This window comes from Bactrocera oleae, chromosome 3, assembly GCF_042242935.1.
Source record: "Bactrocera oleae isolate idBacOlea1 chromosome 3, idBacOlea1, whole genome shotgun sequence".
NCBI classification, from domain to species: domain Eukaryota; kingdom Metazoa; phylum Arthropoda; class Insecta; order Diptera; family Tephritidae; genus Bactrocera; species Bactrocera oleae.
The window spans coordinates 6714715-6730916 of NC_091537.1; the positions used below are offsets into that span (position 1 = coordinate 6714715).

At 29.0% G+C, this 16202-nt stretch overlaps 1 protein-coding gene across 1 annotated transcript; it reads right to left on the reverse strand.

Annotated features, from left to right (window-relative positions):
• Positions 1 to 8201: 8201 nt before the first annotated feature.
• On the reverse strand, positions 8202 to 12627 carry LOC106615567 (uncharacterized). The gene is made up of 4 exons (XM_036358792.2): positions 12346 to 12627; positions 9010 to 9086; positions 8645 to 8918; positions 8202 to 8550 (listed from the first exon to the last, which is right to left on the reverse strand). The coding sequence occupies exons 1-4, from the start codon at positions 12428 to 12430 to the stop codon at positions 8309 to 8311; spliced, it is 678 nt and encodes a 225-aa protein (XP_036214685.2). The 5' UTR covers positions 12431 to 12627; the 3' UTR covers positions 8202 to 8308.
• Positions 12628 to 16202: the final 3575 nt, after the last annotated feature.

The following is a 16202-nucleotide window of genomic DNA, read 5'->3' on the forward strand; positions in this document are numbered from 1 at the left end:
AACCTATTTTATGTGACTTCCTCGTTTCTTTTTTGGATACTTCTATCACACAAACGGGCAATAAAATAACAACAATTTCCGTTTACGCATTAGGAAGCTTAACAATCGCTTAGAAAATTTAATTCTTTATAAGCGCTTATCTTAGGTGTTGCAATAACTGCTATGCTCAAGAGAGCTTTCTAAGATCTGAGCTTATTTGAAAGATTCATTAATATTATACAGAGACGTCTATGTATTTAATTGTACGTGTTTAAGTAATCTTATTTATTGGCTTAGCACGTAGGTCATGAGTTTACAACTTGTTTACACATGAAGCAAGTGTTAATAATACTAATAAGATATCCTATAATTGACATGACAACCAGACAAACCGGCAGAGATTCATATTTGATGGCAATAACTTGTTAATTGCTTTGTTGATGTGAAAGTAACAGTCTATTAATGTATGTATGTAGATAATATAAATATACATAATATAATACATGCATGTAGTTAGGTATATATAAATATAGAATGTGTTTATGTGAGCTTATACAATTTTATACTGTAGTCATACATATGTAGTTATCTCCACACTTTCTTGAAATTTCACAAAGCGATATCTACTACAGCGTTTTCCCGAGCTTGTAATTTATTTGATTTCTGCAGAATTTGTGCTCAAGAAATGTACGATAAATAATTGTATATTACATTTGTTATACAATTTACAATTACATATGTTTATCTAAGAAAATACTCATTCCGAATATATCTAAATTACATTGTAAGCTGGTATTTCCCAAGATGATTGATTCTCTGTCAGTTCATAATTATTTTGCTGAGTCAAAGCTAGGCGAGCCAATTTTTTAAGTGGGCGTTTTACTCAATAGTAGGTCGGTCGTTCTGCTTTAAACTCAGCCAAACTGACTGAGAATTTTTATAGTGGGAAATCCATAAAATGGAGCGAAACTGATTTTTGTTTTTATAAGTAATACAATAATGATGCTGAGCGATCATCATCAGCTGATATTCCTTTGAATAAAACTATTACCACTTAGTTACTGAAGAAGGCGCATATCATACATACTTGTAGATGTTTCTACGAAAGCATAGTAATGGCATTAAAGCTGAAAGCCTCAGTCTCACAGCGGTCAATTGGGCATTATAATTACTAGGAATTAATTTTCTGACGAACCTCTCTTTACTCCAGTCAGAATTGTGTGAACTAAAATTGTCACATATTGGCGCAGTCATCGTTGCTAGAGAAAATTCATCATTAATCAAATTAGTAGCGATTAATTACTAATTATAATAATTGTAAAAACCAAAAAAATTTTGAAATAAAGAAATTATAAAAATACACCTTATTCGGATTACAATTCCTTTACATGGTTTTCGGCTATGCTAAAGATGTTTCCAATTTTAGAAATCAGTGTCACATTTCCAGCTCAAGTTATATGCTGTAGCCCTTAAATATACTGCTCAACTCAAAATAAAAATACATCTCTCAAAAGATTATTTTTAGCGCAAGAACTCACTAACAGCATAGATTATGCATTAGCTTCGTTTGCTTCCCTCTTTCCAGCGTGTTCTTATGTCAAATTTAATAATTATCGTAAATACTTCTTTCAATTTCCTTGTACAAGTATTTGATTTCACAATACGTGACTTGATAACATTTTAGTAACAAATTTAAAAAACTATGCAAATTTTGAACTGTCCAATGATCGCCGAAAGAGAGTATCGCCTTATTAAGAAGCGCTAACGGTTTTTACACAAAATAAAATATTTAATTTGTGACTCAGCAACTTTTTTCAAGTGAATTAAGAAACTACCGCAGCAAAAATCACACAAAAATTTTATAATTGCAATTACAGCAAGCGTCTGTATATAGACATTACATATGCTTGTATATATATTTTACATATTCTATTTTACTAAAATGGATCGACGCATTGAAAATGGCAAATGTTTCCGCAACAAGTTTTGTTGTTCAAGCGCAGCTGAGGATTCTTTAATATTATGTATAACAGACTACTATATAAATATATTTCATTTCATTAATATATAACGAAAATCTTAACATATAAAAACAGTTATTTGTTGTAAATAATTATAGCTGTTGGCTTTTTCCGTCGAAATATACTTACAGCTGGTTGCCTTTACAGTATGGAGAAATGTACATATTTATGTATATTTTACCTAAAAGTGTAAACATATCAATTCGCAATTAATTTTTTGCTGTATTGACGTGACGCCGATTCGATTTTGCAGTCAACTTTTAAAATTGGCGATGATTTCTTTATACATACATACATACCAAAACACTTCATTCGATATACATAACCCCTGAAATAAATTTGATTTTATTATAATTGCTCTGGCGTATTCTGATTTAAAAAGGCTTTTTGTAACATTTCCGCTTAACGAATTTCTACATACAGCTGCTACAGAAGCGCTGGTTAGTTTGTGTACCAATTATATGTTAAATTTATATTTCTTTCTTCTGTACTTATATAATATATTGGATTCGCAACCACCATAACTCTCTCGGTCTCTGGATTCTTGTTTTCGAAACAAAAATTAAGCATAGTACTTTTCATGCCATGCTGCCTAGAGTGAAGGTAGGCCACATATCTTTTCTATTAGCTATATCACAAAAATTCTCCCAGTTTTATAGATACGATCTTTGGTTACATCTAAAGCATGAATATTTATATTATACTCAGAACAAAAGGTTACGGAAACATAAAACCGATTGTCGTGAAGCGACCGATTAATAGTGAGCGGAAGTTCCAACAAATGAGATTTTTATTTATATACCAACATTTTGTATATCAATCCGAAAGAAAGCCCTTTCAATTTACTTAGCTTCCGCTTAAACTAGGTCTTCCAGTTAAGAAACACTACCAAGTTTAGTATACAAACGTTTTCACTCATTTGAGAGGTCGCAAACATTGAAGTTTTGTCTTCTTGGTGCACAATTCACCTTTCTTCAAACTTGACAGAGTTATACAAGCCTTCAAAAAGATAGTATAATTTAGAAGTAAATAAATTATATGACTGTATAACTATTTATTAAAGTAGTTTCTTTCTTGAAGCTTAATCCACATTTCTATATTACTGCCGTTTTTTTTGAGAACATTGTTTGTATAAATACTTCTAAAGAGCCAAACTATCGTTTCTTTAACACTAGAACTACGAACCGATCAAAATGACCGGTTGCATCATTTATTTATACCATTTCCTCTTTATTCCTATTTAATATTTTACGATAATGTCATGATTTTTTATTAAATTTATGTATATAATAACATTATAGATTTTTTTACGCTTTTAATTTTCAGAGAGAGAGAGATCTATTTGAAATAGTTATATGGTAAATCTTCGTAGTTCTAGTGTTAATAAGAAATAACGTAGCTAGACGATCGTAAGTTTTTAAGCCTTCACCATGACTAGACCGTATCATAGTATTCGTCATTATTCTTGATCATTAAATAACTTTTAATATGTCTGAAGTTAAAATCAATATTAGATTATAACTTTTCAATTCTTAAGTCATAACAGAGAATTGAAGTTAATTAAGAAATTCTTTAATTTGACATTATTATGTTGTGAAAAATGCTAATTGCCCTCATTAATGTCTGCTTTTTATTTTATATTTTAATTACTATCTGATTCATCAAAAAGGTATGAACGCATTTTAAATTGTTCTAATATTAACAAGAGTGTACTTATATAGACAGATAGTCATTATTTTATTATCTCAAAGTGTATCGTGAACACATAGCTGAAAGTGTGTAAAGTTGAAAGCAATTAATTGTACAGAATTATGAATGAATTCCAAATTATATTAATTTCAATATAATTGATTGATTGCGAGTAATGAGTAAAATTGCACACTTTATTGACAACCATTGAAATTAATCTTGACTAAGAGCACTCAACAAATAAATGAATTGAAAACGTATATATGTATATATATATTGTAGTGGCAAGTGCAGATTAATTAAAATTTAATATTAGGGTGTGCTTATTTGGTAAACAAAGAAAAATTATATTTTATATTGTTTGATTACATGCCCTTACAAATCATTAAAATATTTAGTTTTTGAAATAACAAATGTTGATTTAACCAATGACAGTTTAAGCTATAAGCTCAAAAAGATTAGAAATAATTGAATTACTTAAAAAAATTAAAATTAAAGATTTTAAGTATAGCAATTAATAAATTAAATGTCATGAATATACATATAAATATTTATAATAATATTTAAATATAAAAAAAATATTTTTTAAATATTGAAATACTTACTCACCCTAATAGTAATAAATATCCAAAGTGAAAGCTCTTGACAATTTTATTATCTATATTTACCTTTTTTTTGCGATACGCACGAACATACATCGTACGCTTTTTACTTTGGTTGGCTACGTTCGCATTACGGTGATAACACATATTGTTATTTATATCGAGCAAATTCGATTGTTTACTATTGGATAAAAAGACAAGAAAAAAATTTTAAATGATAAAAATATGTTATATAACACCAAAAAAGAACAAAAGTTAAAAAAATACAGTAAAATGAAAAAAAATTAAATAATGAATAAAAATAAAATAATTTTTTCAAATTTTAAGTAAATTTAAGATTAATTTGTATAAATTAAAAGTTAATAAATAACATTAGGAAAACGAACACTAAAATAAAAAAATAAAAATTAATAAATTGCAGAAAATATTATAAAAATTAAATTAAACAATATGTTTTAAAAATATTTAAAAAAATTAAATGGTATGAGGGAATGAATTAAACTGAAAGTAATGATTTTTAATAACAAAAAATATAAATATATGATTATTCTCACTACTATTGCCATTATTATTACTGCTATTTCTACTACCATTGTAACTATTATTATTAACCGATAGTGCTAACGCCTTAGTATTTCTCATTTACTGAAATAAAAATCTAACTTAAAACTGATGATCTAATTGAAATGTAGTATGTTTCGATGGTCATAGCTCGCTTACATTTAATTTACTATCCTCAATTGAAAACTCATGTCTTAATGCCATAAATGCTTTGATTACAGTTTTGTGTGTTGATAAATTTGATTTTGCTTTGCGCGAAATCATAAAATCACATAAGGCTTTAATCAATTTTACCACAAATATTCGCAAACAATTAACAATTATAAAAGTGAAGTCATAATTTTTATGACAATGTACAATTTGCGATAGTCATAAATAATTTTTCCAAATGGCGAACCCAAATTTTATTATCAGTTTATCAACACTTAATCGATTTCGTTAATATGTGCGTAAATATATGCCTATGTGTGAGACTACTTATAAAAATATGCCAACATATGTATATATGTTGTTCCTATTATCGGTCAAATACAACTGATAGCAAGTGTATGGTAATTTTTACGAGTACATTAAATGGTCTTTAAGCACCTGCTTATAAGATAGGTAGTGATTTTCTTAGATAAATATTAAGTATTTAAGTATATATCATTAGATGTCATTAGTTGTCTATAAAAATTTTGAAATGCGCTTACATATGGAAATGTATAAACGTATAGTTGTTTACATATCAAAAATAGCTAAATAAATATTATATTTCAAATAATTATCTCTACGTGTTTAAGAATTTCGTAGTTGAAAATAATTAAACAATAGTAATAAATTATTAAATAAAGCAACACTAAATTATATTTTTAAAGCAAAATGACTTTTATTCAATGCAATGCAATTAATATTATAACTTTAAAAAATAATAAAAAATATGTGGCAACCCTGTTAAATTTTTATTTGTTTCAACAATATCTTTTTAGTAAAGAATCTCATATTCATGGTTCATTTGCAGATGAAACTTATAAAAATAATATATACATTTCCAATATTCGATTATCATAGTTATATTTTTTCTAAGTGGAACGGAAAGGCTCAAAAACTGTTAAAAAATTTAAAAATTAAAATTGAAATAAAAGAAGTCACACAGTACATGCCTTTTATTAATATACATATACATGCAATACATATTTATTATTATTTTTACTTTTTTAGATACTTGGTAACTCTATTAAAAAAAAATTATATAAAATGAATACTTTGCAAATTTTTTGAAAAAACGTAATTAATTATTTTAAGTTAGATGCAATTTAATTTAATTGTATATTTTTATTTTTTTAGTTAATCGGTAACTCTAATCCAAAATATGTAATAAACTGTATATAAACACATATTGAGATATTTTTAGTTTTTCTTTTTGCGAGAGGTAGATACTTTTTTCCAATATACAAGTATCTTGTAGAGCACACGAAAATTTTTGAACGTACTTCTTATTACGAGTACTTTATATATGGTATACAAATCTTAAGTCATAATTTATACTTTTTTCAAAGTTTGGTAACTCTCTTTCAAAATATGTTTAATGAAGATTGAATAATCAGTATTTTGTGCGATGGCTAGTACCTCAATTTTAAAACTTTCAAAGTAATATTTATTTTTATTTCAAATTACCTATACTAGATCTTTTTGATGCATTTTGTTTCAATATTCAACAGAAAAAAAAATAAAAAATAAATATCTTTATATATTTCAATAGAAATAAGATAACTCTAATATCTTTTTTAATGTAAGCTCTTTTTTATGTTAATCATGCTCAGTTTTTAAGCCTTTCCTCACTAACATGCTACTCATTTGTCGGAACGGCCGATATCGTACCACTATAACATATATCTGCCATACAAACTGAACGATCGGAATTAAGTGCTTGTTCTTTCATTTGACAAGGTATCTTCAGGAAATTAGATCGGAATCAAGTTCTTGTAAGGAACCTTGTTATTTGTGAAGGGTATTATAGCTTCGGTACAACCGAAGTTAACGCTTTTTCTTGTTTTTAATTCATATCAACAAATACTTGGCAGCCCTATATTTTACTTTGTCTAAATTAAAGTAATAAACAATGACATAAGTGTATGTAAATAAATATATTAAAAATTCTTTTAGTTTATGGTAAGATCCCAAAAATAAATATACGAGTAAATATATACAATAAATCAAAAGGATTCGGTTCACTCTCATACGTACCTATTTACCAACTGATTACGCGACACTTGTACCTCAATGAGTTTATCGACTTCGGTGTCGTAAATTATGACACACATACGTCCTCACACCTTCGCATATAAATATGAATTTTGGTTTCAACTGCTGTCATTTTGACAAATGCCATGATTAAAAAAGAATATTTCGAGTATGTAGAACAAGTCAATCGAATGTAGTTCGAAACTTATCAATACGCCTGAAAATACCTGAAAACAATTTATGTTGCAACGTGTAATTGATTATATGTTTTTGGAATGTTGACAGTTGTATTAAGGAACTTTTGGTAAACGATTGTGACAGTGAAGTCACCGCTCGAAGTGATTTACTTTTCTAGAAAGTAGTAATTCTTTTCAAACCCATTACGTTTTGGTCATAAAATTTAATTGCTTCGACAGAAGATTGTTTCTTTGTTTCAAATGGGTAATTATTTGACAGTAAAATGAAAAACAATATTGTGGTTTTAATTTGATTTTTAATTAATTTTTCCCTTTGATTTTTATTTCTACAGCATTTTTCCATAGCCAAAATACCTATTCAAAACTTTTCTTAAACTTTTATATCACACAATCATTTCAGGAGTTTAAAACTATACATATTTTCTAATCCTCGTTTAATACCCAATGTTATTTAATTGAATATAAATATAGTTGGGTTTACGAAAGTCAGAGAAAACATAATCGACTTGCCGAAAATTTAGAAATATTGCTTTCGAACTTTTTCGTGTGATTCAATGTAGATGTTTCGATCTAGTGATAGTTTCAGACGATGGAACTTTAGGCTACAAACTACTGTGCTTTATTACCGTAAGAAGTAGATTGATCTAAATCCATTATGGGAAGTTGCGTTATTTTATCACGTTCAAGAAGACGAAGAAGAATGAACATTTGGAGGGCATATGTATACCATATAATATTATTCCTTCGAACGATCTGTCACTCTTCTTGGCGAAGATTTCTGTGTTTTTAAAATATCAATCAACGACGACTAAATAAAGTACTTTTGAGAAAGTTTTTCGTTGCAAAATCGATCAGCGATGATAATAAGCGATAACAAGTAGGAGGAGAGGATCGAAAACGTCTAGCATGAAAAAAAAAGGACAACGATATTTCGATTGCTAGGTTAAGTTCTATTTGTGACTGATAGGTATACACAAAATCTAAAATAAATTTAAGAAATTAATATTATTATTGTTTTTTAAATAATCAATTTCATTTAATATTTTAAAAAAGTCAGTAAAATTAACAATGGTAAAATAAACCAAAGTTCCGCATTTACTTTTTCAACACCATTCCACAGAGCACCCCAATCGTCACCATAACCAGTGAATTTATTGCAACCATCCGCTTCACATAGGTGACAAGTTTGTAGGTTTAAGCCAGCAGAAACGGATTTACAAGTGTCATCGTCATCCAAAAATGTTGCACAACCACGTTTCGTAATGATGGTGTCATTGACTAATTAACAAATAATAATAATTTTATAAAAAATTCACAAGAAAATAAAAAAAATTATTAATTATTAATTTTGTATTTTTTTTTTACCGCCCACCTTTCAGTTTCACTACATAGCACACGTCATCACCCGTTCTGCTGGACATATGTCGACTGGGTTGAAAACGCCATTCATCATCATATTCATCAACGTCATTCTCATCATCTTCATCCTCGCTATTATCTTCGCTGTCGCCTTCATTGAACGTTGGTTCTTTGGTTGTATTACTTGTTGTTGCGGTATTTGTTGTATTACCAGGACCTAGAGTAGTATTCCCTGTTACGACAACCATATTCTCTGAGTTATCGCCATTCCCGGATGCTGGTGTTGTCTTATTAGAAGAGTTTGTTGTTGTAGCAAAATTTTTATAAAAATTGGATTGAGTTGTTGTTATAAATACGTTTAGTGGGCTTAATACTTACGGCAAATTCGCCGCAGATTTGTAGTTCGTTGAGATCCTCGTCATCATCGCAATCGTAGCAATCATAACATTGTAGTGCTGTGGAGAAGTAGTAAAATATTATTCTAATGAAATGCCCGTATTGAGTCCGGGGCATCGTGCTATAAGCAAATAGACAATTCCGCGCTGGACAGTTATCATTAATTATAACATGTTACAAAAGACTTCTTTTAAAGAAATTGTGAATTCAAAATTATGGATGGACGTTAAACATCTAAAAGTCTTTTTTCGAAACATAAGAAGGAAATACTGCAACAAAAAGTGCAAAGTTTAAATAAATTGAATAAGGGAGTTGATTGTTAAGTAGTTCAAGGTTCTTGGGTTCAAAACTCGAACACAAAAAAAACCGAATATTACAGCGAATATTAAATTATGCCAGATAAAATAAACAAACGTAAATCTACAGATTGGCAATTAAACCTGAGCACAAAGTTTTACTTGATAATCGAATAATCATCGAGGGTAGACTAAAAACTTTGAGACTTTAGAGGTGAATCGAACACGTCATTGGCAAAGATTGGACAAATAACTACCGAGAAAGTACAATTAATATAGCAAAACAATTATCGGCTTTTAGTGGAACAATCGTCAACCAAGAAGTCATTCGAAATCAAAAAAACTTTATTCCGAAAAAAATTAACCTTAGCCAAAGGCAAGACTGAGCAAGTTCTACAGAAGCAGTCAAAAGTTATCTGCTCAAAATTATAGATAATTTGCTGGATTTTGCAGTACAGAAGTGAAAGAACCTCCATTAGCGTAGATGTAGCTTCCAAAAATGTTGAGAAAAAGAAACAACGATAATTTCGTTAACAGTTATTAATGTTCGGCAAGAGTTGGCACACAGCGCTTAAGCTTAAGTAATGCAGGTATCGGTTCGCAGTTGGGTACAAAAAACTGGTATTTGAAACAAGAGTCTAGTAAGTTGACAAGATCGCGATCTTAACTAGGAAACCGTTTTAATTACATATTTGTAGTGTAATTCTGTTAAAACAATAACAACGAATCTGTTCTGTTGTTGTAAAGAATCATCAATTTATCGCTTAGACTTTTTTATGCTATGAAAGAAGTAGAGTAGAAAGTTTGAAATCATGATTGTTATAATGATCAGCGTGATTAACTGAGTCTATATTAAATTTTGCGCATGTTATTTTCTCCTCAAAAAGTTGCTTAATTGTTGGAATCGCCAATATCGGACCACTGTAGCAAATAGCTGTCATATAAACTGACCGATCAAATTAAGTTCTTGTAAGGAAAAATTTTTCATTCCCCCGCATGAATTTTTACCCAAGACAATGACTGACACAGATCGGACCACTATAGCATATATCAAAATCAAGTTAAATCTATTTGTTTTACACTTTTATGATATAAGAATTGCACCTATAAAGGGTATTAAAGCTTCAGTGCAACCGAAGCTAACGTTTTTTGTTGTTTTATTATAATTTTCATTATGTCAACACGCATGTTATTGTTGTTAGTGCCAATAATAATACCCTGCTAGCAGACGCATTGTCTGTACCTTATCACAAACCTTGTTCTTGGTGGTCAATATTATTTTTTGAATAGATAACAGTGATAATTACCAAAACATAATATGTTTGCAACTTTGTAAGAAGAACCTTTCTGAAAATCTAGACATTATGTATTGTATATACATATGTACATATTGTATAGTATACTTTGTACACTATTATCGATAATAATGCTCATATATTATATTTGCATATATACTTAACACTACACTATATGTATAATACTATACATATGCAAATATATGAGCAGTATTATCGATAATAGTATACGAATTCTTTCCCACACATATGCATACACAAGTAACTACACAAACACATCGAAATGACATTAAACCTCAAACTAAAATGACAAAATTTCCCTTTACTCATATATTTCATATGTGATATTATCTTTATCGCTCGCTTGTCAACAATTATATAACAAATTTATGTTGCTTGTATTCATATCCATAAACAAACTTTTGCTATTTTATCGCCAGCATTTAATATAGTTGTATTGTAACCTTGAATGTTTGCAAATGATAAGCGTACAAAAATCTAACACGTCATACTCACCACACTTCACCGTTATAGTGACTAATGCATAGTACTGACTTTAACAAATATATGTATAAAACCACATAGGTTTTATTCTACATGGAAAGAAATAAAATTTTTTTGGTTTTACTGGAAAAAAGTGCGCACTTGTCGGGCATTAGTGGGCGGAGCTTGGCAACTGATTACTTTAAAATCATTACTAAATTTTACCAATACCTTTAGACTCCACCTTAGCGCCGTTAGTAAAATTTATAATCGTAAAAATTTGATTTACATATTCTATATTTACACATAGTTCATATACAAGTGCAAGGGTTTACGGCAGCATTCCGTAGCCATTACCTCTAGAACACACGTTGTATATTTGTTTGTAAATATTATACTACGATAGCCATTTTACAGTTGCTTAATGAAAATTATTAATGTAAATGAAAAATAATCAAAAAAATTGTCATCGAGTATTTTATTGTGGAATTTTAAAGTGTTTTTAGGATTTTATTTTGCTATACAAAATTTTAATATTTACATTAATTAATTAACATTAATTAAAATGTATTGATAAAATAAAAGTATATAAAGCGGTTTGAAGGTTTTTAAATACACAAACAGAATGGTCAATTTGTATGGCAGCTGTAGGCTATAGTGACTTGATCTACTTCTTTGGAGAACGCACCATTGTCTTAAGCAATAACATATGCCAAATTTCGTGAAGATACCTCGTCAAATAAAAAAGTTTCCCATAAATCAACCTGATGCCGATCGTTCAATTTATATGGCGACTATTTGCTATAGTGGTCGGATAACGGCCGTTCCGACAAAAGAGAAGGTTCTTGGGATGAAAAAAATGTGTGGGATATCTTCAGACATATATTTCTTAAGCACTTTCTAATCGGCTGAACGAATCCTTCACGAGGCGGTAGTATGAGTCAAGTGGCCACAAGACGACAAATTTGATGAATACGAGAATTAAGAACGTAAATTATTGGTTAAAGTGACACCAACAAGGTGTCTACTACTTCCGTTATTTGGACTCAATGGTATAATTGTCAAAGGGGCTCTAGTCCAGTTCTGTTATGACCATGCTCGAAGAATTTAAAATATTCATTATGGCAAAAGTGTTGCCATAAACGTGATTAATAAAGCTCCCATAGTCATATGTTATATATCATTTTAATTCGTATTAGAGTTCAACATATGACATATGTATCATCCAAAAATAATGTACAAACCTTCAATCATAGTAATTCCAAAAAATCCTAATAACAGCAACAACGTCAATGCATTTTTATTGTCCTTGAACATTTTTTTAAACATTTTAGAAACTTTTACTATTTTCCGCAATAAAACTCACACACTTCTTCAAACTTTTAGCCTCCAAAACTTGTACTAAAAACTAAGGAGTCCGAATAACTAAAATGTTCCAAAAAAACTTCAGTCAAATATGTCAAATATGCGAAGTCAATTTAGAGATGAACTGAACTTTTGCAAATTACTAACAAAACTGAGTGAAATGATTCGAATTTCGTTTGCAAAATATTTCGGCAATCACATCTGTGACAACGAAAGTGGAAATTAAAAAATTATTGAAAATAAACAACAACAATATATACACCAAAAAGAAGTCAATAAATTTGTATCTAACTGCTGCAAGACAAGAAGCTTTTTCAGCATCATATTTGACATGTATGTAGTTATATATGTTCACCGCAACAAATTGGTTGTGGTTTGAGTTTTCAGCATGACTGTGCATTAAAATATTGATAACATCTTCCTTGGAATTGCCTTTGCAGCTAGCTTGTGGCTGGTTGTTGGTGGTTGCTTGTCGGAGACAAAAATTAAACATGCCATTCATTATCTGCTCCTCTTAGGGTAAATATGTATGTAGATGGAGAAATGTAGTATTTTCGTCGAAATATGCGAATATGTTTATTTGTATTCAATGATATGATATGCTAACTACTTTTATCGACTGAGACGCAATAGTGTTGTGTTTTAAATACCTCACCGTTGTTAATTACACCTTTATTAAGTCGAGCCTTTGTGGTTTTTATTCGCTGTTCTCGTAGTTTTGTTGGACGGAATTTGCTTTAAGTGTGTATTCTCTTCTTCTTTTGAGGTTGAATCTCAATCTTATGACTTTGAGTGCTGAATTTTTAAGGATGGGAGCATCCTCTCTTATGCAATGCAGTTAATTTTTCAATAAAATCGCTGCGTGATATCTACTGATATATTTTATTGCGCACTTTGGCTTTGAGTTTACAAGCTGAGGTAATCTGTTCTCTCTGGCAGGATTCTGAAAGTTCTTCGATAGGGCTAATAAAAAACCAAACTAAAGAAGTATCTGGTATTAAGGTCATTAATATGAATTCTGGTTGGAAAGCTGGAAAGACTTCCCTTAATCACCCAAGCGAAGTTAGAAACATCTCACTTATCAGCACATACTCGATTTTTAGACCAAAAATATATGTTTTAAATAGATTACAGACACATAGTGAAATCCGTTAGATCTTGTACAATTCTAGACATGAGGTAAGGTTTGGAAAGTTTAATCTGTCGGCTATGTATTTCTCAGAAGAGTAGATACCATAATAGCGATTAAAGAATAGAGTAAAAATGTATGCTCCTAAAGATTAATGAAATTTAAAACAACGGAAGTAGAAGTTTAGGTACATTTAAACAATGGGAAGCATATAAGAACAGATTTTCAGAAAAAATGCTCACTACTTACCAGTTTCATGTATTCTGTGAACAAAATTGTTGGATCAGTCCTAAAAATCGTTAAGTTATTGTTGAAGTTATCTGGGAATCTCTGATTCTCTCTACACTGCACCAGAATATGTTTAAATTAAAATATTTCTATATTGAGGGATCAGGAACCTTCAAGGGTAATAAGTTAAGCAACTTTATATATATCGTCCCAAATCTTTTCGTTTATTTGTCGAATGTGACAATTTTGTTTCCAAATTTTTTAATACCTACAAGCATATAAATTCATACGTAAGTATAGTTGTTTATTAACAATGTCAATACTTCGGTTTGAGGAGGACAAGCAAAGATCATGGAAATTTATTAGCCTAATATAAACTGAAAGTCATTCCCATTAATTTTTTCCCATGAGAAGCCTCATAAAGAATACGAGTTCTTTAGTGTGGCAAACTGGTGTTCCAAAGTATTGCTGTAATGTAAAGTTAAGCCAATATTTTAGAACCAATTGGCAAGTTTCCCCATATAAGTGTTCTGATCTCAATACATATTGTAAAGATTTTTTCTAAATAAAACGTTGTTTTGGTTTTGGTTTATTGTTTTTTTTATAGTAATACGGGTTACTTTATTGTTTCAATGTCGGTAATGAGTTCTAATATTTATATTTACGTAGTGATTACTTTTTCCTTTTGAAATATGCATTAATTTATTTTGTAAATTTTTCTAGTTTTAAACACTTTCATAACTTCTTTTCAAATAAAATTATTTTTCCTTTAACAAAATGTGTACTTAACTATGTAATAATTTTTTCAATGGTTTTTGCTAGTAAATACATTTGTAATAAGCCTTAATGGTGCAGTTGCTGCAATATATGTATGTAATTAAATTAGTTTACTTTTTATTAAAAACCGTAAAAATTTCTGCATCTCTTTTTCTCCAACATCAAACCAAACTTTTCTTATTAAATCATACTATTATTTGTGTGTATGAGTGTGTGTGTGTATGTATTCACACATTTATGCAACGACACATACATGCTTAAGCCTATTGTGTTGTTAACATGTCATTTTATATCTAAATTACTTCGATTTTGTTCTTGTTTGCCAGCAAATAATTGTAACTTCTAGCAAGGTAAATAAGGTTTTCTTAGTATCGTATTGTATGAAAGCCTGTAAAACACACTTAGAATCTATTCGAATGCGCGATAACACTTGTCTATAAATTTTATGTGCAATTTGAACAAAAAATACTGTAACAATGATTTAAGCAAAACGGCTGTGACTCATACGCCATGGCATACTCGCACATAGTACACGTTGTCTCCAAAAAGTAAATAATTATTATAAGCGACGAAATCATGCTTTCAGATATATAAAAACATACTGGTTGTGAACAAATTGCGTTTTTAAAGACAGAAATATTTATAGTTTTTGCAATGGGGTTGCCAACATGTTAAATTTTGTCAAAAAAGTAATAATAATGAAAATTATAATAATAATGGTATATTTATGCACTAAAAAATACAATTATTATGGCGCAAAACTTTTTTTCAATAGTGTTGCCACCTTATCTAAATAAAATGATAAATTTGCAAATAGAAGGCTATTAATTACATAACACATATGTTTGTGTGTTTCGAAACGGAATAAAAATCCTTAGCATATGTTTTTTTTAACATAATTTTTTAAAAAGTATTTCTGAAGAGTGTTGCCGCCTAAAAGAGAATGAAACTACTACAAAGCATGGGAAGTGCGAAAATTTGAATATAATAAGCACAAAGAAGAAAATTTAAATTGAACTACAATAAGAAACAGTTATTCTGAGCAAAATGCACTGATTTAGGGATTTTTTTAAGATTTTTCATAACTTTTTTCTATAGACATAAAAAGATGTGAAAATAGCTAACACCTTCATAGTTTTTTTGACAAAAGTTAAAAGAAGACATTAAACAAATATATACACAAAATTTACATAAATCAAATAAGTGAGGTTAAGTTGGCTAAACATCAAATGAGAATTATTGAGGAAAATATTATAAAATCTAAAAATATATAATAACTTTAGGTATTTTTTAAATAAGAAATACTTTTCATTTACCATAAAAATTATTGGTGTATAGTTGCCAATTTCAGTTTTCATTTATTTTTCAAAATACTCAATGAAATTTTTTCTTTCAAAGTAATGAATGTAAATTTTAAATTATTTGCCATGAGAAAAATAAAATTTGTATAAATTAAAAATGAGATTATATTTACCATATGAGCAGAAATGAAAAATCGTATTAATATAAATAATATTGTTTATATTTTTAATAAAATTCAAAGGAGTAATAATTAAAATTTCGTATAGGATTGTAATTTTTTAAACAAAATAAAGTTTTAAA

Coding starts and splice junctions, on each gene's coding strand:
- LOC106615567 (XM_036358792.2), bottom strand. CDS start 12,430: ATGTTTAAAAAAATGTTCAAGGACAATAAAAATGCATTGACGTTGTTG. Junction 8,919..9,009: donor AAATCTGCGGCGAATTTGCC/GTAAGTATTAAG, acceptor TCTTCTAATAAG/ACAACACCAGCATCCGGGAA. Junction 8,551..8,644: donor CTATGTAGTGAAACTGAAAG/GTGGGCGGTAAA, acceptor TTTGTTAATTAG/TCAATGACACCATCATTACG.